The sequence below is a fragment of the Leptonotus elevatus genome, chromosome 10 (assembly GCF_054856555.1).
Source record: "Leptonotus elevatus isolate MCC_2025b chromosome 10, RoL_Lele_1.0, whole genome shotgun sequence".
Classification (NCBI taxonomy): domain Eukaryota; kingdom Metazoa; phylum Chordata; class Actinopteri; order Syngnathiformes; family Syngnathidae; genus Leptonotus; species Leptonotus elevatus.
This window is the reverse complement of record NC_141248.1, coordinates 15,868,049-15,892,668: the sequence shown is the minus strand read 5'-3', so window position 1 is coordinate 15,892,668 and position 24,620 is coordinate 15,868,049. Positions and strand designations below refer to the sequence as shown.

General features: G+C 40.7%; 2 protein-coding genes across 14 annotated transcripts in view; one reads left to right on the top strand and one right to left on the bottom strand.

Moving 5' to 3' along the window:
* Positions 1–22,570, bottom strand: part of cadpsb (Ca2+-dependent activator protein for secretion b) — a 75,192-nt gene extending 52,622 nt beyond the window's left edge. For 2 of the 11 annotated variants that reach the window (XM_086087507.1, XM_086087505.1), the window contains exons 1-3: positions 21,880–22,547; positions 5,386–5,499; positions 1,403–1,735 (exon numbers count right to left, since the gene is read on the bottom strand). In XM_086087507.1, coding sequence (XP_085943633.1) covers positions 1,403–1,735; positions 5,386–5,499; positions 21,880–22,212 — 780 coding nt within the window. In that variant the 5' untranslated portion in view covers positions 22,213–22,547. Of the gene's footprint in view, positions 1–1,402; positions 1,736–5,385; positions 5,500–21,879 lie in introns of all 11 variants that reach the window. The other 9 variants (XM_086087496.1, XM_086087497.1, XM_086087499.1 and 6 more) reach the window with 7 other exon arrangements.
* synprb (synaptoporin b) overlaps positions 3,537–24,620 on the top strand; it is a 35,508-nt gene continuing 14,424 nt past the window's right edge. The window contains exons 1-4 of one of the 3 annotated variants that reach the window (XM_086087509.1): positions 3,537–3,618; positions 3,869–3,936; positions 8,564–8,593; positions 23,556–23,570. The gene's annotated coding sequence lies outside the window, so the exon portion shown is untranslated. Of the gene's footprint in view, positions 3,619–3,868; positions 3,937–8,563; positions 8,594–23,550; positions 23,571–24,620 lie in introns of all 3 variants that reach the window. The other 2 variants (XM_086087508.1, XM_086087510.1) reach the window with 2 other exon arrangements.

Below are 24,620 nucleotides of genomic sequence, written 5' to 3'. Positions count from 1 at the left end.
TGTGACACAAACCCCCAGTCTGTAATCTCAACGTATCTACCCCCCTCCCGAGTGAAGCATTGGACATTACAAGATAGAGATAGCTGACAAGTTAAAACAACAGTACGGGATTTTTTTTTTTATTTGCTTCAGAGCTCTCTGGAAAAGTGATCTAGTTTGAATGCACCCAGGAAAACGCAAATCCACAGTCGTAAACGAGCACGTGTGGTTGACAAAGACATGGCCAGAAGCTAAGGAAGCCAAGCTAATAAATGTTGGCGCTAAATGCTAAGAGAAGCTTTTGTGTTATAAGTTAACATCATGTCTTGAAAGAAACAATGCCATCTTTTTTAATGTGTGGCAAAGTTTGTACAAGCATTGCATAAAAAACTATTGGGATAGCATTTAAGCTAACACATAAGAGCTGTCCTGGCTGGTCTACCAATATTATAGACCGCCAAAGCAGTTAGCAGGTTGTAACGGCAATAGCGGATGCTATTGTAATTTTAAACAGGTTTAAATGTTGTTGTTTTTTTTAAAGCTGTTATTTCAAGGTCAGATTATAGAGTGTGAGTGGAAAAACGAGTTTTACGAAACTTCTCTAATTTGTGTTCGAAAGAGTTAATCATTTTTTTCTCAAGATACTGTCAACACTTTAATAACATTTATCTATTTGTATACACGAGGTTTCCGCAAAGACAGTTAATAGCCTGGGGCCCGTAATTATTCATGTTTCAATCTGAATTCACATGCTTGAAAACACTTTTAAATGCTAATCTATCACGACTTTTTCCAATGCTCTCCCTTCCTTTTTCATGCAGTGAACTACTCCACCTTTGTGCACATGTACAGACTTGATTCAGGAATATAGCAGCAAAATAAACTTGTTGACTTGTGGAAAAGAAGGCTATAAAAGGTTTCAACTTTTTTTCACTGCGGCGAATGTACATAACCGACAGCATCAACAGCAAAAGCTAGACACTTTTATGTATAGCACTGCTGTCAAGGACAATGCAGAAGTGAAACGAGTGATGCTTTTCATCGCATAGACAGCGACCATTAAAGCACTCAAAACGGTAAACATTATTAAATGGTGAATAATCTTCCTATAAGTTAGAGTAAAAAAAAAAACATTGATATGATTGACTTGTTAGATAATAGTCTTCAAAAAAGATTCTCGGGACATCTAGTTCAGGAAAAAGGGGAATTTTCTCAATTGTTCTTTAAATTGTCAGACAATGGTAATAGATTTTAAAAGTTGTGTGAGGCACCATGGCTGTGATTGCCTTGGGTGCCCAAAACACTAGCTACAGTCTTTCCATTTTAGCAACTATGAGGTCGCCGTATTGTTTTTATACCCAAAGAGGCTTGATGGTGTGGCGGTCAGGGTTCTAAAGTTATTCCACACCAAACGTAAACGTACCTGACAAGCTTGGTAAAGCAGTTGGTGCTCAAACTTTTTGATGCCCAGGATATTCTGGAACATCTCGTACAGCTGATCCTTGCTCAGGATGAGCTCCGAGGCGGCGCTGGCCGTCATGCGCTGCTGCGCCTTGCGCGGGTCCTCGTCGCCGCGGTAGATGGTGTCAAACTTGGCCATCCAGGAGCTCAGCACCGTCTCCTTGCTCAGGCCGTCGATCTCCGGGAGGCTGCGCACGCGCTTCTCGATGTGCCTCTTGAACACTTCCCTGAAGTCGCTCGCCGAGAAGCCGCCGCTCTGGACCATTTTAGCCACACGGTCGCTCTTTAAGAACACCTTTGTTGTAAGAGACAGCAGATAAGGATGTAGGATTAATGGTTACTGCAGTGAGCTGAATACTGGAGTGTGCAGTCATTACATTCCTCCTTTACTGGAAAATATCATCTTTTTCCATGTATCATTTTGTCCCTGCATTCAACAATTGTCAAAGGGTTTAATGGTAAATTGCAATTTATCAGCTTGGCTATTTCGGGGAACACTACACTTTTAATTGTGCTTTCACTCACTTGCACTTGCACTTTGATCATCGACAACTCACACTCTAGGCCCGGGGCCAGATCAAACCCACATCATTTTATCCACTAAAGCAAATAAAGTGTCGACTTCATGTACCGAATTTTTTTTTTTCACCAAACCTTTTTTTTTACTGCATGCCACAATTTTTCATCATGTTTCTGCATTTTAATCACAATATGTTCTATGCAGCCCCACTAGTCTGTGTTTTTGGCAAATTAGTCAATTAGGTAAATTCACCTTTTTTTCCCCCATCAATCTCAGGAGGCGGCCATTTTGCCACTTGCTGTCAACTGAAAATGACATCACAGTTGCTCAGGGCTCAGGTAACGACCAATCACAGCTCAGCTTCAGTAAACGGGTGAGCTGTGATTGGTCAGTTTCAATAAACAGGTCAGCTGTGATACCTGAGTCCCTCAGCAATTGTGATGTCATTTTCAGTTGACAGCAAGTGGCAAAATGGCCGCCCCAAGAGATAGACGAAAATGGGTGCATTTTGCTGCTTTATTCAAATTCCACAAACACAATATTTATCACAGTGGGGGCAAATACAACATATTATTGGAAAGAAATTCTTTGGGTTGACTTCCCCATGAACAATTTTAGAAATAGATTTGTATATAACAGACAACTGAAAGGACAATTGCAGTTATGTAATAATATACACTCCCCTTGTGAGGGAAATCATATCAACAACGTGGCCCACAACAATGAGTTTGACATCCCTGGACTCTTCATTGCACATCTGGTTATTCTAGCTGTTAACAAGGAGCGCAGTTTTATGGGCTGCATGCAGGGACGTTCGGCAACATGGCCGCCTGCTAATGACAGCCTGACAGTGACAGACAAGATGACAGCGTCAAAGCCCACTGCTTTGTCATTAAGACACAATTTGTTCTCAGCATCTAATGTGACTAAAAGACTGCTGTGCAGACTATTTGGTAAACAATGTTCATATACAAACAACAAAGCTTTGGCACAATTGATTCCTGCCTGGAGAGGCTTTTAAAGGCACAGGTGTCTTTAAGACAATCAATGATTTAATTAATTATTGTGTCTCTGTGCGGTAAAATACAACACCAACAACCATTTAACTAATTTTGTCAACTACCAGAGCAATTAAATTTGTGATTAAAAAGAGTACTCGAGCTCCATAACAAATGACTGTACTCTACATCATTTTTATACGCAGTAGTACATGAGTGAGTGCACCTGCACAGTTCATTACAGTCCAATGCAAAAACCTCATAAAAAATGCAGTCTTTTACCGCGGTAATATTTTGCAAAGGTGCCGAACTGTGCTGAATCATACTCAGTGCATGTTTGTAATCTTTTGCACCTCTCGTGCAGTTGAAGAAGGTTAACACCATTTTAAAATACCTCGCAACTGCAGTTCAGATCTACACCAAAGCAAGCGAATGTACAGCTGTTTATTTATTTAAACCCAGTGGGACTAAACAGAAGTGCACAAATAACCTACAGTCCTAAATAATGTCACTAGATGGCACTGTACCTTTTCAGGCTTCTTTGGGTAGTGGCACAGGCACGTGAAAGAAGAAGTCAACCAGGAAGTTAAAGGATTTAATTTACAGAAGTATGAAAAGCTACATAAATTTATCATTTGGTGTGAACGCGTCAATCACAAGGTAATCATTTTTAAACACATTGTTGGACAACATTTGAAACAGTGAGCTAATGAATAATGCAGGACTTCACTTAAAAGGGCAAAATCCATTAGCACCGAGTAATGTAGGGTGAAAAGTTTTTTAGATTCTGGTCATTGGGCAATTTACTGCAAGGTACTTGTATGTCACCAATTGTTAGGTTAATTGATGCAGTACTTGTACTTACAAGTTTCTACCTAAAGGTTGAAGTTGTGTTTCTGAATCTTTACAGTGATGTGTATTTTCCTGCCAATGGTGCTTCTCAGGACCGTTTGGACATAGAAGCTGCCCAAGCAGCAGGTAATTCATTTCCTCATTTCAATTAGAAATGTGCAAACTTAAAACAAATAGCATGTATTGCTATAACATGTACTTATAATTGTCAATACATTAAAATTGGAAACTTACTGTATTTTACTCTGACCATCAGCAGCATAATGCAAACAGCTATTGTTTGTATTTTCTGTTATTTGGTAAATTATTTTAATTTGTATTTATTTACATTTCTTACTTTAAGTATTACTTTAACTTCATTTGGTGTTAATCAGAGGCACGTCGGGGGGAAAATGGTAACAAGTATGTGCTGACTCCAGTTATTAGAGGGTGTGCACACTTATGCAATGACTATTTTTCATTTGTTTTTAGTTCCCCTCTCAGAAGGATTATTTTCTCTCAAGTGAGTTGTCCAAAAAGTTTTGACCTGATTTATGTTGGTGTATTTTTTTAGATGACAAAAAAATGGCATTGTAATGGGGTGTCTAGACTTTTTATATCCACTGTATTTAATGCCTTCTTCCAAGCAACTATAAACAGTGGTACGGTTATGATCACAAAGTGACTCAATAAGTGGCGCAACACTAGTCGTTTTAGTCATAAAACCTTATATACTTTTTTAAAACACTTTATAAAACCTTGTATGCTGCTTTCCTATACTGGATCATCTTTATCACAAGGTTTAATGTTATATTTTATTGGTGAATGTGTACATTGTGTTGGACCGGTATGTGTAAATTGTCTAACTAAACCCAAAGCAACAATATTCCCTCTTTGTACTAATATTGGTACCGTGATTGGATGGCTAACATTAGAGACCTTAGAAATAATTTTTTTCCCCACCTTTTCATGTATGCATATTAGCTATCTATCCTTCCTCACCCTCATTTACATGAACATACAGTGTAGCATATTACATCCATCCTTCACATGTAGGTGAAGCTGTAATTAACCTCTATAGCCATCTACAGACACTTTATGGATTTATCTGCATTTGTCCATTATGCCTTTGCTTGTTTTTTTTCCCCCATGAAAGAATTGACCTTTAATATCCTCTATCTGTCATGTCTCTAGCATGCGCGGTAATAATGACTTGCTTCATTATGTGGATTGAAGAGCGTGAGCTTGGAAAGACGGCTGTGTCAGCCACATGGTCTGACTCATAATCTGCACAGTGAGAAACCTCAGCCACCATTTCATCACTCAGCCGCATGGATTTCAGCATTTTGACATGGAAACTAGAGCAGTTCTGCGTGGGGGCTTAGATTTATGGCCCGAAAAAACGCGCGACTCGACTCCACGCCTCGCGAGCCGAAATTGGTGCAGCCAGCCACATTTTCGCACTTCTACAATCAGCAGAAATGTTCGCGGACATGCATTCAGCCAGTGATGAATTCGGAAAGTCATCCAGCCTGGGCTCGGCGGGAAAATGGTTGTGATTGAGCGTGTGCCGGTGTGATTATGGTGTGCTGGTACCTCATAGTAGCTCTGCACTGCGTTGATGAAGGCTTCATCTGCCACAATTTGCGTGTCTCCGTTCAGGAAGGCCTGGAAGCGATCCTTGGTCTGCTGAAGCTGCTGCTTTGTTATCTGTTGGGGCAAGGGCAAACAAAGGACAAGGCAGCATTAAGGCGAGATTAGACAACGCTCTCCAAATGGGCGCACATTAGCTGAAACAATGCTATCCAGCCACTTTTTAAATGTTCTTGTCAGCTCCCAACTTTTGTCTCAGGGAAGCTAAGCACTCCCAGGCCTGCTGGGAGATGTAGTCCACCACTGCATCCTCATTTGGCCTGACAAGCTCTTCCAGTCTCCAGCTTATAAGAAAGACAGGAGCTATTCTGGGCCCACAAAATACACCAAGAGGCAGCTCACGGCATAAAGTAGAAAAAGGCTCAATGACATGCTCCCAAATCTCTCGGCATCCAAAGACATCACCCGGAGAGATAGCAAAACAGCCCGTCTTGGCTGATTGGATCCGCAATCTCCTTTTTTCAGACACCGCACGGGGGTCATGACCTCGGGTGCAAGCGGGAGTAAAGATTGAGCGTTAAATCGAGAGTTTAGCTTTACGGCTCTGCGCCGTCTTTGCTGTGATGTAAAGCCTGCAGCAGCGCAGCCACTCACCAGCAGTAGTCAATCTTAAATTATTATTATTTTTTACTTCTTTTTTTTTGGGGGGGGGATAATGCCTCATGAATAAAACTCCAATGTTGCAGTCTTCTTCCACCTGTGCCCCCCCACCTTAACTTGACCTGTCTCCTTGAGCTGAGAGTAGCTTCAGTGCAAGAACACGGTACACTGATAACACTGAAACACAACCTTGGTGGCACAAACAAGTTGTCTTTGTAGGGTCTGGAAATGAAATTATTTATTAAGAGTTTGACTTAACTTCACAAGAGCTCTGTAGAAAATATTTATTGTAGCAGCAGAGAAAGTTATGTCAGCAAGTAGAGGAAGACATTTTGGGTGAGGAAATGGTCCAATTTCACTTGATTACTTATTTCCTTCAACTAACGTATCTTTAGTCATCTATCTATGCCAGTTTTTTTTTTTTTAGGAATCTTGTAGAAAGGATCATTTGAATATTGACTCCATAAATGTTGTGAAACACTGAATTGGTTGGAGTGAAAAGAGGTTTGCATATTGGACATTAGGAACATGGTACATAATTCAGTTGCAAAAACCCTCCCGTATAATTTAAAGAGTGGTCAAATGAATATAGGCACTTAACGTTTAACTCATTTGCTTCAATGTTGAGATATTTTATATGCACATAAAGAACCAAATTAAAATAATATACGCCTCTGATCTCTTCTCCCCTTTGTTTCACCTCACTCAGGTCCAAATGTCCTTGAATTGATTTAACACATGCTAACAGAGTCAGTGACCTGAAAGTCAATAGTGCGGCCATCTCCCTGTGACAAATGTTGTCTACACTTCACGCTGTTGTGTATATCATACACGCACAAGGAGCAGCCGGTAATATGTGCGTGCGTGTGTGTGTGTGTGTGTGTGTGTGTGTGTGTGTGTGTGTGTGTGTGTGTGTGTGTGTGTGTGTGTGTGTGTGTGTGTGTGTGTGTGTGTGTGTGTGTGTGTGTGTGTGTGTGTGTGTGTGTGTGTGTGTGTGTGTGTGTGTGTGTGTGTGCGTGTGCATGCGTTAGCAAATGACAGACTGGTGTGGGAGGAAGATGGAAAAGCGTTCTATATCATGTGCCTGTGAGGCAATCTCGATAACATCTGCGTGCCTGTCGAACCCCCTCCAACCTCCTTCGGTCTGGTTAAAATAAATGAGAATTAACTATAATCTGTCAGCACCAAAGCTAATCATAGGGTTGATTTTAGAGACACTGACGTTATACAAACAACTCCATCCATTCATTTTCTATACCGCTTATCGTTTTATTATATCACGGATGTTCCAAAGATGGTAACTCACTCCTGGATAGTTACACCAAGAAGTTATTATTTCACGCAGAGGGCACGTATGTCAATTGTGGTTGTTATTAATATTTGAAATTGGAAGTCATGGAAAGGGGTAAGGTGAAAATAAACCTCCTCCATTGCCGATTCTGATATTTGGCAAAATAAAAATAATATAAGATAACTTTTATTTTGGTCCCTTATTGCGTACAACAATATAGATATATGATAAACTGGCAGAACTGTTTTACAATACATTGTCCTTTGGTATTTTACCCAAGTTTACAATAGAGAGAAAAATCAGCCGATTTTAAAAAAAATTGTATGTTTTATTTTTGCGGGTGGAACGTTTCAATGTCGTTTTCTTTGTCTTATGTGTTAATGTGTAAAAAAAAATAATAAAAATAAAAAGTTGTCTGCTTTTTGCTGAGTTAAAACAACAACAACAGCCGATTAATCATTCAGACCCTAGTTAATGGAATCAATTACATTCTCCACTATTTTAAAGCTCTTAATGTGTAAGAAACGTTGCTTTTAGTCTTAGCAGCACAATGCATCTTTGTGAGGCAGCAGAAGGCTGGTTTATGATTGTTGCCTTCCAAATTAAGTGAAACCTTTTTGTGCAAAACAATTATGAAAGCCAACTAATGTGAGTCAGTGGAGTCGTTCCGCAGTCCGCTGAACTGGTTACTTGCTTCCACTTCCTCCCCAACGGTGTGTAAATGACATTAAAAAAAAATCCATATTTTAAGGATTTATTTTAATGTAATCATTAGGTTTGGCCCTTCCCTGGCTTGGCCAGTGACAGCCTATTAATCTCTTTATCAACATTATCAACATGGCGTGTACAAAAGCGAAAGACTGCTGATCAGGGAACTGTACTGATTAGTGACCATATTGATGGGCGAGGGAAAGCGCCGACATTTTCATCTGATTCCACATTCCCAAGACATATTTTTCCTACTTGCCGCATATTGATTCTCTCTCTATGACTGTTATCAAGATTGCAGCAGGGCCCGGTGATTCATTTGCGGCAGTGAAGTAAACATTAATCACCCCCCGCGTATCAATAGAGGAGCCAGGCAAGGGCATTATGCATGGAAACTGTATTACGGTTCAAAACGACTTGACTGTATGCCTTAACCCGGATGCTTAGGTGCGTCACCGTGACCTATTTTGAACATTTCATCACATTTGAATTAAATTCATGTTTATGTTCATGTCATTTCAGCCCCATATCTTAAGCGAAGGAGTAAGCAGGGTAAGGTTGTTTTTAATCTATTTAACATCTGCATCTGATTCTTTGAAAGGTGCAAAAAGTGAATGAATTTGAATGATGCACGCTCCCGTGCACCTTAATCCAGCCCTGTCTGTTTATCAATTTATCTCTTTAGAATTTTACACTCCACAGCACAGGTGCATGACATAGTTGTCCTTGCAGCGCTTTGACGGGTGGTTTAGGATTAATTATCTAAATGAGTCAAATGTATAATGCAGGCAGGATGTATAGGATACGCCTGTACATAAAGTATCATTTATTTGTGCGGTGTTTCACCGAAATGTAATTAAACAAATAAAATGAATGAAGGGGCCTACAAGATAGCAGAGCAGTTGGTGAGAAATACAGCCATAAATCTTTATAGAAAACTCGACAAAATATACGCGAGCAACTTCATCTAAAACCACTGTTACGTAAAAACACTGATGATAAAACTCACAGCCAGATTAATCATTCAGCACAACATTCAATATGCCTGAATGAGATTTAAAACAAGAGTTGTATTATAACATGCCTTGACAAAGTTGAGTTGAATGTAGCATTTGCTGAGTTAAAAAATATATATATGTATATATACTAGCACTTCAGCACTTCTCCTTTGCCGAGATAATCCATCCCACCTCACAGGTGTGCCATGTGAAAATGGCTGATTAGACACCATGATTAGTTAACAGGTGTATGGGGAGCCAGAAAACCAGTAAATACTGAACCCCCCACCCCCACCCCTACCCAATAAAACAAAACTGCACCTTTCAGAGTGTCAAAGGCCCCGTCCAGACGGAAGCAAAACCGGCATCTTAATATGGCACACCTGTAAAGTGGGATGGATTATCTCGGCAAAGGAGAAGTGCTCACTATCACAGATTTAGACTGGTTTGCGAACAATATTACAGGCACGGCTGGCGATAAACCAGATAGGCTGCTAACATCAGAAGAAGAAAACGTTTTTGCCATCCATCTTTAAAAAAATCTTTATTTGGATATACTTATGATTTTTTTCATAAAAACGTATGTAAAGTAATGTAAAAAAAATAATAATCAGGATACATATTGACGTTTTAGGCTAAAAGAGAATATAATTTGTGGGAACTTAATTTGGGATAACTTAATGCACACCAGCATTATTGCTCACAAACGAGCTGCCTTCGATTCCTTTCTCGTTTTTTCAACACAAAGCACATTTCAGTCACAATAAAAATGTCACATGTGAGCAAACATCACGACGACATGACAGCTGCACAAAGTCAAACAGCCAAGCCCGAGCGCCATGAAGCCGCTGTGATCACAGAACTACAGAAACACAAATACAGGTGCTCGGGCTATTCTCCCCACGGGCAGACACATTCACATTCATGTGCGGCAAAAGACACACAAAACGCAGCATTGTGTGAGTAAAAGGCACTCGTCAGGGTCAGCAAACAGCCAGGTGTGTGCTCTTCATGCAGACACAGCAAACACGTCGCGCGTCCGCAACCCTCCACCGCGCCGCCGTACGACAAGTTGTGGCGGTGCCGAAGCGCACATGAGAACACCGTGTTCGCCACCAGCTAAGCCACTTCTCGTAACAGACATCCATTATCACACCACCCACTCCCTCACAGCGCCCGTCCTGCTCGGCCCCGGTCTTCAGTCATGCGGTTACCGAGCAGAAAATGAGCCCTTACACAACTATGACATAAATGGCATGGACATGTGAACTTCCCGTGGTTTACCGGCTGAAATCAGCAGGGCTCTTTGAAAAGGTCGCGGCAAAACAAAGCTATCAAAACTGTGTCTGGGGGAAGGAGATCAAGAGGTTTATAGTTACATGTTGCAGACTAGTTTATATATATACTAGCCAACATTGAGTGATTACAATTATTAACAGTGCATTATAAACCTGCAGTTTGTGTTTGGTAAGGGGAGGTCAACGCAAACGTTTTCTTCACAATATCGCTAGTGTAAACACGGCTTTATGATTCGTATTGTGTTTGTGGAATATGAATTAAGCAGCAACATTGTTTTTATCTGAGGGGGCGGCCATTTTGCCACTTGCTGTCGACAATGACATCACAGTTGCTCAGGGCTCAGATAATGACCACTCACGGCTCAGCTTTCAATGATTCAATGATTATTTAATGAATATTCAATGAATATCTGAGGGTAGGTACGGTTACTCTAATTCCATATTGCGGCCAAACAAAAACACAATTACCTCTCTAAAATTTTGTGAGAGATTACATTTCATGAAAAAAAATCTGTTTTAAGTCACATGATCCACAAGATCAATTCCAAAGTCAACTAAAATAAAAGGTTACTAAAGTATGCGCCATTGCATATTTGGAATCCTTGTAGACTTCCCTTTCCAAAAATACATGTTTTGTGAAGATTGACCCTTTTTGTTTAAATATATATAGATATAGCGTTCTGAGATCACTATCAACATGCAGCAAGTTTCATTAAAATTAAAATTTTCAGGTTTTTTTTTTGGGGGGGGGGGGTTGGCATGGAATGACCCCACTTTGATGATTTATTATTATTATTTATTTATTTTAATATCTGGAACTATCATAATTTCTGGCATAACAAGTTAGCGTTCAGTATTTTCCGAAACTTTTAGCCACATAAACGCCAATAAAGTTTTACATTTCAATGTTTCATTGCGGCATAAAATGTGAATTTTGACTCTCAAACTGCGATGAGAATCCGCATATTTTAAGCCTTGCTGTATGATACGATCTGTCAGTTTGTGGCGGTCGGGGCTCATAATGTCGTTCAGTAACCAGAAGGTCGGCTGTTCGATCCCTGCTCTCCTCAAGTCATGTGTTGTCGTGTCCTCGGGCAAGGCATTTCACACACATATCCTCCTGTGCTACTCACACTGGTGTATGGAAGGTGCGAATGTTTGGTGGCGGTTGGAGGGACTGTGTATGAATGTATCCATTCCGTTGTAAAGCATCTTTAAGTGTCAAGAAAAGCATTATATAAATCTGATGCATTATTATTAGTTATATTCTATTATGTAATATCTTCTTGGACAGCACAGTCTACTAGTACCCTAGTTAGTTCGTCAGTTAGTATGCTGTCCCAATACTTTGGCTTCCTTCCACATTCCAATATAAATGTGACTGGTTGTCTCTGTGCCCTGTGATTAGCTGACGGCAAGCTTTTTTTTAAGGTGAATGGATAGAGAATGTGTTCTATTGTCTAAAGTTTCCTTCTCCAACAGTTACAGCATTCAGAGAGTTCAAGTAGTCCGCTCAGGAGTATGTCATCATTTTTTTGGCAATGCAGGACGGGAAAAAGTGAGCCAGAGTTTGTACTTGACATGAAGGCTGATGCTGCTCCCCCCAGGTGGCTCTTTGCCTTCTTGAGGCCTGAGCCAGGGAGCAGAGGACTGCAGTAATGATTCCTGCACAGCTCGGACATCTCTATCCTCTGCCTTTTTAATGTGGACGGGAAAAAAATCTCCACTGCTCCTGTCACGGCCTGCTTATTTCTCACTAAAGCAATGTTTGATGTCACACAAAAGCATAGAAATGGCTCGCGGGGATAACTCGGCGCTCATGATAATGGCCATTTGCATCATCAAGAAGTACAAAAATGTCTTATTTTTGAGATGACATCTATTACAAGGAGGGGAAGAAAGGCAGCGGTTGAAAAGATGAGTCCAGTTTGAGACCAAATGCGCAAACGAGCGACGCACGCGCTCATAATTGTGCAGACACGTTCATAAGAAGAGTTAATCTTATCAAAGCAATTACTGCAGTCTAACAAAAAGAACATTTCGAGCGGGAACGATGGCCACTTCTCTGGCGCTGTTCATAATCACACATTGATTTTACACAGTTATGTCAAGGATTAATTAGCAGTATAAACATCTTGTTCACAAATTCAATTTCTTCTATAGGTGTGTGCCAACTGCAGTCTGGCCACTTTTAACAATAAAAATCATAAGAGAAAAGATGGAATTCATAAAGAATGTACTTTGACATGTTGCAGATTAATGATGACTTTCATATCTCATAATTTGGACCTCATATAGTTGCTGGAATGCCTTCGAGGCAAGGGCAGACTTCAACCAAGAGCAATCCTAATTAGGATTTGCACTCAATTACTTTGTAGATAGCCAAATTCTGTATGTGACTAGTTTAAAGATTCATGCACAATGAAGAAAAGTTTCCAAAAAGCTAATATGAATGAAAAATAATCAGTTTTATGCAGATCTGAATTAAACATTTACTACACTTTTCCGTCGCCCATGACCAATCCTTCCACAGAAGTTTTAGAGAAATAAATGATTGCATAATCCCGTTAATGGACAAAATATAAAATAAATGCCCTTTGCAAACGTAATTAAAGAAAATGTACGCAGATAATATAATCAGATAAAATACTTGATTAAAACATTTCGAAGTATAACATCATGGCACTGTATTAGTAACGTGTAAGTTCTTCTTAGCAGTAATGAGGACTCGGCAGCCACAAGTCTTATTATTATTATTATTATTATTATTATCGTCATGCCTATAAATTAGCAAGACAATGTAGTTATTGTATTTGTCCTAAAAAAATGCTTTTGGGCTTGTCCAACATATGCTACATATAGTACATTTCAAGCAGCATGTTGCCATGACATCATAACAGCATGTTTTTTTTTCTCATTGTTTTCTCTATACGACATACTACTAAGCATATGAGATTATGTTTTGTATACAGTAACAATTTCTAGAGGAAGATTGACAGGAAAGTGCGGATTATTCAGTCGGGACGGACACACTAACTAACCTTAAGCTCCTTTTAAGCTTCATGGATTTGCTCAATCATGAAACAGTGTTTTATTCTCGTCAGCAAGTCAAGGTTGGGCAGGAGAAAAACATCGCAGCCGACGTCTAACATTCGGCATCACGTGGGGCTCTGCTGGGACATAAAGGTTTAATTAACACGTGCGCCACGGAAATAGAAATCAACTGGTGCAGGGCGAACGTCAGAATGTGAGATGCAGCTTTCAAGCCGGCACACAGATGCCACTTGCACATTGTGTGAGGGATGAAAAGAAAAACACCAAATCCTAAATTGTCCTGCAAAAGCTCCTCGGGGCGACATTTCCATTTCGATTGCTGTTTTTCTACAAACAACAGTGTCCCGCTGTGTTCAATTCATCAGCTACTGCTGCTTTATCATCTGAATAATGAAGGCAAAAGCGTGTCGATCCCTGGCAGGAGTTGGAAGCTAAATATTTAGGAAAATGTTTTGACACGATAAATACTAGCATCCCTATATTATTTCTCATCATATGATGAGCTATGCCTGCACAGACTGGATGGAGGTAAAGGATTAACTTTTGCTGCTTTTAGGCTTTGCGCTCTTCCTCAACCACGTCCATATCCGAAGCACAGATGAACGATCTGTGTCACCAGTGATGCTAAATCATTCAAACCCCACTTTTGACCTTGACTGGAAAGCCTCTTATTTGCCAAAGGATGTCCTTTTGCGGGCAGAACTCAATTTAAAGCTCTTACCTAATAATGCAAATCATTCTACATGAGCTCCCTTTCGCTGACGCTCCTTCCCATGTGACTCTTTCGGGCACACGATGACTCACATTATCAGCCTCATCTACATGTTCAAAAGTAATCTTGTTAACTTTCTTCTCTTAATGAAGAGTCATAAATGTGCCTGCACCAGAAAGAATGTTGTTTAAAACAGCTTGCGAGAATTTTTTTTGCAAAAAGCAATGCAATGTAATTGCAGTTGAACCTCTCAGTCAGTTAAGTTAGTCTGTTACGAGGCATAATGAAACTCTTTCCCTAAAAATGTATATAACATTCCTAGCGGCCACACAAGTCTACGAATCAGTTATTATAACCACTACATGACTGTGTGTAGCATTAAGAAAAAAGTTCAACTAACACATAATTAAATTTCTAACACCCGACTCAATTTAGCATCATCTCTGGCTTGCATAGCACTCAAATACTCTAAGTTATGGTCCACCAACCGTTTTTACCAACAGTGATTTAACAAGGTCGGAAACAGATAAATATCAACATGCAACACTTTATTTCTTTAAATCTCTGCAAGCGGTTACATTTCACAGTTGCAACATTCCTAGGAAATCACAATGTTCCATCAAAATTATTCCACTATTTTTACAACCTCATATGTTCCTTGGTGGGACTGCCTAGCACCATTTTAGTGACCCCCACTTTGGATACTAACATTGGACTAGCCAGTGAATCTGAAAGTGTTAGCAGCTAACGTTAGCATTGGTACTGAACTACCTGTACTTAGTTACGCCACCGTCAGAATTCTTGGACAGCTGCTATGGTGTAGTAACCTGGCAATAGTTAGATTGATAATTGCGATTCACTCAAGAGAGTTCTCCACAATATCAATCTGGGACTGCCGTGATTGACCAATCACGGCAACGGATGAAAACGTCGTCTTCGATCTCGTCTTAAAAAGAAAAGAAAAAAAGCACGAACATCTTTACCAGATAAAAATGCACAAAGTGCCACTGTTCAACATTCAACAAGGAAACGGTGAGTGATTCTGCAAGAACTGAATTAATTGCAGCGTCCATTCGTCCATGTTAGATTAGTTTGTTACCCACGGTGTTGGCGGACTCGGCGCTTCCTGGTTTCGTCACAGCTGCTTATCCCGCCCCCAAACACAATGTTGCTCTGTGATTGGGCTGAACCACTAGTGGTGGAAATCAACAGGCTCGTTACAAGCTGTATTCTCCGGAGTTTGTGAACTCACAAATACCGCAAGAATTCCGCTTAATGGTGTAGACAACTTTTCTTTGCAATACATTTTTAAAAAAAATTACAAAAAAAAGGCATAAAAAGACAAAGGGGGGTTTGGGCAAAAATAAAATAATGTTGATCCTTGATGCTTGCTAAACTGAGTTCTTGTGAGGTACGAGGTAAGAGTGGCAGAAGTCTTGCGTGATATGCTAAAGTCTGACTTGACATCACGCATAATGACGGTTCAATCTCTAATTTTGGTTCATTTCTGACTTGTGACCAATGGGAGTGCAAATATTTCATCTTTTTGGGACAGGTGGGTTATATTTAAATGAGAAAATAGAACGTTCTTGTAGTAAAGTGTTGCATAGGAACTGAATTTCTTTTTTTTTTTTAGAGTTTATCGAAATGGAGGGTTTTGAATTGCGCTCACGTCGCGGTGGTTACATCGATCGACAAATAAACCCGTTATGAAAATAACGGAGTGCTTAGCTTTGCCGTATATAATTTATGTTTTTAAAGAGATCAGAAATGTTGAAATTCTTGGAGCGTTTACATTCATTGATCTTTTTTTTCTTCTTTTCTTTTTACTGCGTATCTGCCTTGGCGTCACAAGTAGGCCTGTCACAGTAACACATTTTGGGGAATTATGTATTTGTAGATGCTCTTTTTTTATATCACATAACTTAGATGAATGACAAATTAAACAGATTCTGGCTCTGTTCACAAAAATTGCACCAAACCAATTAAAACTTAACACATACAACCACACATCTGTAGTTGCAGAGTAAATGAATGTTTCGTTTGCCTGGTTGTACAAAATTGGAATGGCTGTTTAGGAACTATATTGCTTATCAAAAGTCTGAAACGTTTCTTTAAATGCTGCTTTCTCTTTTGCTAAAAAAAAAAAGTGGAGAAAGCTGGAGGACAACACACAAGCAAGCACAGGAAGGCCTGAGCCAAGAGTGAAACCCAGAACCTCTCAACTGTGAGGCAGAAAAGCATTATTGCACCTTCACGCAATTATCTTTGTTTCTGCAGCAGTTAAACTCACACAATCATTCATAATTGAGTTGAATTATACATTGCCTCTTTCTGTTTTGCCGTTTTATCACCCCCGTCTCACTTAGTTCCAATCTTTTACTATATTAGCTGTCTTTCGTCCATTAGCTGAAATGCCACGCTTAGCTTGATTAATATATCACATCACATAAACCGGATAAATGTATCAGCCAAGATGAATCCATTATGTCGGTGGGTGAATGTTCCCTTTGACGCATTTATTAAAAGGAAACACTTCTGCAGGATATTTCATGGGAGTGCCTCGTCTCTATCTGATGTGTCAAAAGATAAACCATAAGGCTCAGTTTGTTTTTCTCATTATCTTTTGAACCAATGCTTGAAAAGATAACCCTTAGCCACATATTAGGTCCACTTTCGCAATTGAATGTGATTCTAAAAACAAAGGTGATTTTAAATAAATTGGCCTTTACAACGACAATGAAGCCACTGTCGGAGAACGGTGCGTGGCGTTGTTATCGAGTTACATAAGGGTAAAGGTGTACCTAATGTTGTGGCTGATGAGTTTTGAGTGGTTAACAAGACTAAATGGATTGCCAACCAGGTGTGAGAAATATTTCCTGCGGAATAGATGAAAATACACAAAGACAAGTGATGAGTTCTCTCTCTCTCTCTCTCGCTCTCTTTTTCTTTTCTTTTTTCCCCAAATGAGATCTGATCACTCGTACCTTCTAATGACAGCAAGCAAATGACTAATGTTGGCAGACATTAAAGCAGTTCCAAAGTTGCCCCTCCGCACTCAGCGCCGCGGAGGCAACCTTCATCCAAGTAGCACTGATTTGAATTCACTCTACTTCACATTCACATCACAGAGGCTCCCTCGCTCAGAGAGGCTGGATGCTTTTAGAAAGTGCTGAGCCAAGAGGCGCTCTATTAGGAGATGATTGGGTCAGGCTAACTTACGGGAATAACAAATCATACGAGGGCGAGGAAAGAAAATTCTAAATTTATTTGTGATCTTTTCATACTGTGCTCTGTGATCGATGACTATCAAGGGCATATGAGTCCGAGGCCATCACATCAGTTTGGACCAAACCAATAAAAACACAGAGTAGAGTATTACACTTTGTGTGTTGAATTAAGCAACCGCACAACTTTTCCTTTCACCAGCTTAATACTAACACGCAATGCAAAACGCTACAGACCGGCTAGCGAATATTATCTGGGATATTTTAACATGTTCTCAACATATGTAGACTGAGAATAGCAGGTAGGGGCGGGTTGATTATATGATCACAATTAGTGATTGTGAAAAATCTCAGGTCAATCATGGAGATCAGCTGACTCTGAGCATATTTACTTGATCAAACACGGCGGAACGACTTTTTCTTTTTCTTGCTCCACTATCGGCTTTTTCCTATTTATTAAATTATTTTATATTTTTCTACATTTGTTATACTGTTAGTAAAATGTTGAAGTACTCTCTAATTGGCAAGTTTAAATTAAAAGCAATATAAAAAATAAAAAAAATCTTGATCATAACTGAAATCTGAGGAAAACATACTGTATATTGTGATAATTTTTTTTGCTGTGTTGCACAGCCCTCCTTAATGGCATTCTTTATCCTCTGTGAAAAACAACAAATATTACAGCAGCTTACTGAGTCACTTACAGAAAATATTAAACGTTTTCTCCTTTGTCTGCATACGCTGTATTATACTGCCCCTAGTGGCCATGTCGCACACACCAGAAAGAGCTGCTATTGATTAATCATGAAGCGCAAACTTTTAAATGCTCAATATTGTTCAGTTCGGTATTTAAGAGAGCCGGTTTTCTCATAAAAAAGGGGAAAAAAACAGATTACAAAAAAATAATAATAATTTGAATGGGGAAATATGATTTGTGATCTACCTCAGGCCCCACTGTATGTTTGAGTGCTAGAAATAGGATGAAAGACAGGCAGTCTAGGTGGCTGCGATATTTTTCCACCTACAAAGACGAGGGCACAAGTATGGGCTTATTCGTATGCAGGGTGAAAAGCTACTGTGAAGTGGGCAATGTGTGAACTCTTGACTCATCACCATCATTGACATCTTATTTAAAGTCAATTTCATAGGGTCTTGTTTGCATAAAAAAATCATGTCCGTTGTTGTCCTTTACGATTACCATAAAAGTATCTAGGCTTGCTGATTTAATATTCTTTGCTTACCAAATAAAATGTGCTGCATTTTTGTGCATATCTGGAATTTCCCTTTGCAATATTGTGATAATACAGATCATTTTAATCACTTTAATAGTAATATGACATTTAATGTACTACTACTACTTTCATCGGACGTCCAACTTGTCCGATTAGGACTTTTCAACAAGACAAAGCACAGAGAAGTCTGGTGACGTGAAAGTGATTGAGCCCCTACATACGGGGCAAGAAACAATCAGTCAACAGGGGATGTGGTCTCTGACACCGCAAATGAGCCTGTCGTCTCCTCCGGTATTCAGTACTTTAACATCCATTCACACGTCACATCAACAGCAACAATTTATTACATTTTCTTGAAATCAACTTGAGTGGTGGCCAGTTTACTTGGGTATTAACATGGTGTGGGAAACACATACTAAATGTGACCTCCACACACGAGGGGTGTTAAAAAAAATCGATTTGGCGATATTACAGCGCACAATTCTCGAATTGATTCCATATGCGGCCGAATCGATGTTTAAGCATATATTTTTTAAGGAAATACTCAACAAAACGTCTTACTTAGGGTTAGGGTTCACACGTTAAGCATGGAAGAATGTTATATTAATTGAACATTAAGCCTTAATATTTTATTTCAGTGCTGTTTAAACAAGAAAACGATTGTTTGTTAAATACAGTGGCTCACAGTTATAAGCCTGAAGTTTCAGATAAATAAAAACATGTTCATAAAAATCTTACTGTGCACATGTACAAGTTTAAGATTAGTATTTTGTAAATTTGAGTTTTAAAAAACGCAATAATCAATTTATCAATCCATATCGGGATTAATTGCATCGAATTGAATCGTGACCTATGAATCGTGATAAGAATTGATTCGCCAGGTAGTAGGCAATTCACACCCCGAGTAGACACCCATAACCAGTGCAAAATGGTTGAGGCTTGACGCATGTCAGACCCCACTGGGGGTCTTTGATATACGGCAAAACAAAACAACCCTTTAATACTACATTGTAAAGTTGAAATGTTTTGACTGGCACTGTTGGACAGATATTGATTTAAAAACGACATTACAGTATAAAATCTGGCTTATGACAAGCGACATAAGAAAAGCAAACAATGGAAACGGCCAAAACGAAAATAAGGGTTAGTTGTCGGCACCGATACTAATACCTGGTGGATAGGAAACTGCTGACAGCACAAAATCGCCTCATCCTTAAGATGTAACATTTACAACTAATGCCCGCAAAACAAAATTCAATATTGCATACAATATTGAGATATTAGAGATGGAGATGTAAGCAGTAGCCTGACTCGTCACTTGACCCTCACTCACTCATAAATATTGTTCAATTGTAAACTATATTTTATGCCTTGCTCAGCAGTCCCCCCAAAAATGATTTCTTGCCTTGTTCTTGATTGATTTGATTCTGACTTTAAGCTTGCGTTACCAAATTCAATATGAACATTTGAATAGCAGCAGTCCCGACACGTTAGCTAACAAGAAGACGCCACTCAGTTAGCGCGAGGAAACGTATTTCCGTCGCCCTTCGAAAGGCCACCCCCCCCCCCTTTTTTTGCGTCGCCCTTTCACAAGGTTACGGCGGCATGTTGAAGACGCAGCAGTGGGGCTGACGTACTTTGAATGCCGGCCTGTTTCCCTGTGATAAGTCCATCACTGACTGCCGCCTGCGTGCCAGAACCTCTAATAACAGATTACCATGGAGCCGCTCCATGTGTTTTGCTTTGGCTTTGAGTCGTTTCATTACAAAACGAATTGCTTCATCATATTTCTGTGACTAATCCATAATAGCCTTAATGTAATAGGCGGCATGGACGGCGGCGCTGTGAGGAATGTGCATTTAAGAATATACTCGATGGGGCAGCTACTTTTAGACAAATACTCAATCGCGTCGAAATGACAGCTTTAACAATGACATGAAACATAATTGACTTGCATTTGAATACCCGAGCATTGTTAAGGGTCTCCATGCAACTGCTGTATTCTCCTTTCACATTTGTGACATTTTCAGAAACTTTGCATAGCTTAGTTCATTTATTTTCCTCAAAATAATACGAAATGTGTGACCAAACGCAATTGTGCAGCCTGGCTGTCGACAGACTTTCTGGTCTGGTTGCATTGCACATTGGATTGTTGGCTCAGGTATTCACTCACCCGCAGCCCAAAGAATTGCGGCTGCCTGAGCTGCCATATATAAAAGTGCATTACTAAGCATGCATTAGACTGTCGGTAACCTCTGCCAAATGGGACTCCAAACAAAAAAACAAAAAAGAAATGGAAACACTGTGGTTTAGCCTCCCACATGCACTTGTGCATGAGTCAGCAGAAAATGTCGACCAGTCTAAAGGAAGACTGCGGGTTAAATACAAACAAGAGCCACAAGTGCAATTTCTGTAATGTTGTTTACAGTGCATGGATGACATTAGAGGAGAGGTGAATGCATTTCCCGCAGATTTGCACATTCTCATTCAGTAGATTAGAGGAAATTTTACATTTAGCATATTGTATTTGTCAGAGCAAGATAAATACACTAGTTTCATCTGTGGTGCCTTTTTAATAGAATACAGTCAGGACGTCCTGACCTAAAATTGGCTTCAGTCGAGCATCACAGGCACGGCAGTAACCTGAAACCCCCGTGAGCGATACCTACAAATATACATACAAATATATCTTAAAAAGATGTGTAGAAATATTTGCCAATGAAATGAATGTTGGGTAACTCGCCATCTGAGGGTAAGGAAGCCCACTGGGGGCTACCTCAAGAGGTCTGAGCCGAAAGTCACCTTGGGAGGCCAAATTGATGAAGAGGAGAGTTTCATTCATTGCATTCCTCACCTACGAGGCAACAAGTCTCAAGCCAAATGCTTTATTTTGCTCTTGCACACCGAATGTGCTTTCTGGGCTGCACAATTGCTCTCACTTGGGAGCTTTGTGCACGTGCACTCTTGTCTTAAGCTCTGCACCACCATGTGTCCTCCCTTTGCACTATGTGGAGCGCTACTTCATCATGCTCCCACTCATCCTTTGTGGATTTTTTATTTTTTTTGCACCAAAAACAAACTGGAGGTGTGCTGTATTCCCCGCTGCTACCCGGTAGGCCCACCCCCTCCCTCCCCCCCCCCCCCCCACATCCGTACTGTATTTTATGTAGGTCATCAATGACAACATCTGCGATGTGAAAGAGGAGGCGTCTCAGCAGCATGTGCTTATTAACGATGCCCTTGCACCGAGGAGGAAAATAAAAAAAAATAGGAAGATGAGCGGGCGGGTGGGTGCAGGTTGGGGGGGGGATGCTTACCTTCTGTTGTCGCCTCGCCATGTCCGTGGGCTGCTTGGCGTTGAACGGATAGGCCACGCATCGCATGACGAACACATAGAGCTGCAGCTTCTTCTTGCGCTCCTCTTCCTCCCGCTGCAGCTTCTCCAGGTCGTCCTTCTCTTCGCTAGCGGCGGACGGGCTGGGGCTGGTCGGCCGGGCGCTGCTGCGGCCGCTGCTCGGCGCCAGTCCGCCGGAACTCTCGCTGGTCCTGCTCGGGGAGATGCGAGATCCGGCCTGCGGGGCCATCACTTCCTTGCTCTCCTCCTCCACTATCCCGTCAGACTCCTCCTCGCTGGACGACGGATCCAACATCTTGCTCTTGAGGCGATGACCTTCCTACTAAGGAGTCTGACCTTCCAAATTAGGTCCCCCCTCCTTCCTCACCTCGAGTGCGGCCGCAGTGTGAATGAGAGTCGGGGTCGGGTCGGTGGAGAGGCCCAGGTTGCACTCGGTGGCTTGGGAAGAAGTGAGCAGAGCGAGCGGTGCTGAGAGATGATTGCCGCTGCACACTGAGCATCCTCCGTTTGCGCCGAACCCGCGTCGATGCTTACGTGTTTTCTCTCTTTTATTGGCCAGTCCCTGCTGCGGATGCGAGGGGGAGGGAGGGGAGGGGAGGGGCACAAACGAGGGGGATGGAGGGCAGTGAGGGTTGGAAGAAAAAAAAAGAAAAGAAAGCAGGCGATGTGTCTCCACGCGTTCCGCTCCGCGCATGCGCAGTGCAAAGCTGTCCCTGGTCCTGAACGGAGAGTGGAGAAGGATGCTCGTCTAGGCTTCCTGGAGGCAGCAGCGGTACACCTAAAATGGCTGCCGTGCAGGAAATGCTTTGACGGTGAGGCCAGCAATAGAGCAGTCAGAGAGAGCAGTGCACCGCGTGTATGGCAGCAGGAAATACAGAGACCTGTTCAGAGGGCACAAAGCTCGGATGGGGCAGACTGTTTGCGCTAATTGGCTGTCACCCCCTGACAGAAATGATCCTGACTGCAGATTTCATTACACATGTTAACAGTCCCTGCGGTGACTTTAAGTACAATCTAAAACAATGTTTTCCAACCTTTATTTTGACAAGGCATCCATTTTGCAAAATGAAAATCTATTAGCACATCACCAAACAAAAGTTTCACAATGTCAATCCCCAAAAATGTTTGATGCGCACCCACTAGTGGCATTCTGATTAATATTGCGTTTGTGGAATTAAGCAAAATTCACCTGTTTTTATCAATCTCAAGGGGCGGCCGTTTTTGCCACTTGCTGTCAACTAAAACACAGGCTCAGGCCACGACCAATCACGGCTCATCTGTTTTCTTTAGCTAATCAGATTTTTACATCTCCCTAGATTGTGCAGGTGTAGCCAGTATCTAATGTCAGTGAGGGAGTTATTAGGGGTGTGCCAAAAAATCGATTCTCATAAAAATCGCAATTATCATTTAGTACAATACAGAATTGATTTTATTTAAATTATTTTATACTGTCTTGCCATTGTTTGTGTGTGCCTTTATTGGGAGCGCTGTTCATGTTGTACACAATTTGGCCACTTAGGGGCAGTATGGTTCCACGCGTTCTGATATACTTTTAAGTTGTAGCCATATTAGAGAGTAGAAGGAAAAAGTCACCGTCACGTTATTCCAATAAAAGTGTTTGTTTTTTTTGCAGCGTAGGAAGCGCATATGCCGGTGAGTAATGTTTCTCTGTATACATTCCTGAAGCGTTTTTGTATGAATAGCCGTTCTTTTGAGTGAGAAATGTGCCGCGAGTAGCGTGCTAATTAGCTACTGGAGTAGATCATGACGATTCTTTGCACATCAAAATTGAAGCATAAATCATTGTTAAGAAAATCATATTGAGTCAGAAATCATTCTGAATCGAAAATTGATTCTGAATCGAACTGCAGACCCAAAAATCGGAATCGAATCAAATCGTGAAACCCACCCCGAGGAGTTACACAGGATGTTAATTTCAAATCCATATACAAATCTAAAGTTAAACTCTAGCCTCTGGCCTTCCTGGGGGGAGATTAAATTGTCTCCCTGTGCTTGTGTGGATTTTTTCCAGGTACTCTCCAAAAGCATGAATATTAGGTTAATTGACGTTTGAATTGTCCTTGGGTGTGAACGTGAGTGTAAATGTTGTTTGTCTCGACTGTATGGCTGGTGATTGACTAACGACCAGTCCAGGGCAGGGTTAATAGTTTTCGCTATAATTTGTTTACGGTAGTTTAGTTTTATTAAACATAAAATGTATTTTCAGTTGATTCTTTTTGTTTTTAAAAGCATTCTGGTTTTTATTTGAGACATTAACAGTTTTATTTTCGTTTATATTATTTCAGGGCCAGGGTTAACCCCAACTTTTTCGCCAAAAGGATCGGCTCCATTTCAACCTCTATGTGAAAATAGATGGATATAAAGTTGATCACCATTCAGTACCAGAGACAAACTCTCCTTGTATGTTTTACATACTTGGCTAATAAACATGATTCTGATTCTTAAAAGTGTCCCACAATTCAAAGTCAAATATTTTAAAAGGCCAACATCTTTTCCTGTAATACACACAGATTCAGACATAAGGGCTTGTGTGCTGATATCACATTGCGAATCCTGAAACACTGTGAATCAGCTGAAGATGAGCTAACACAGGGTGATCTTATTACAATAGAGCCAAAGACGGGCCGAGGCAGGAGTGCGGCAAACCCATCGTAACTTCGCTGCCTCGCTTCCTGACACGAC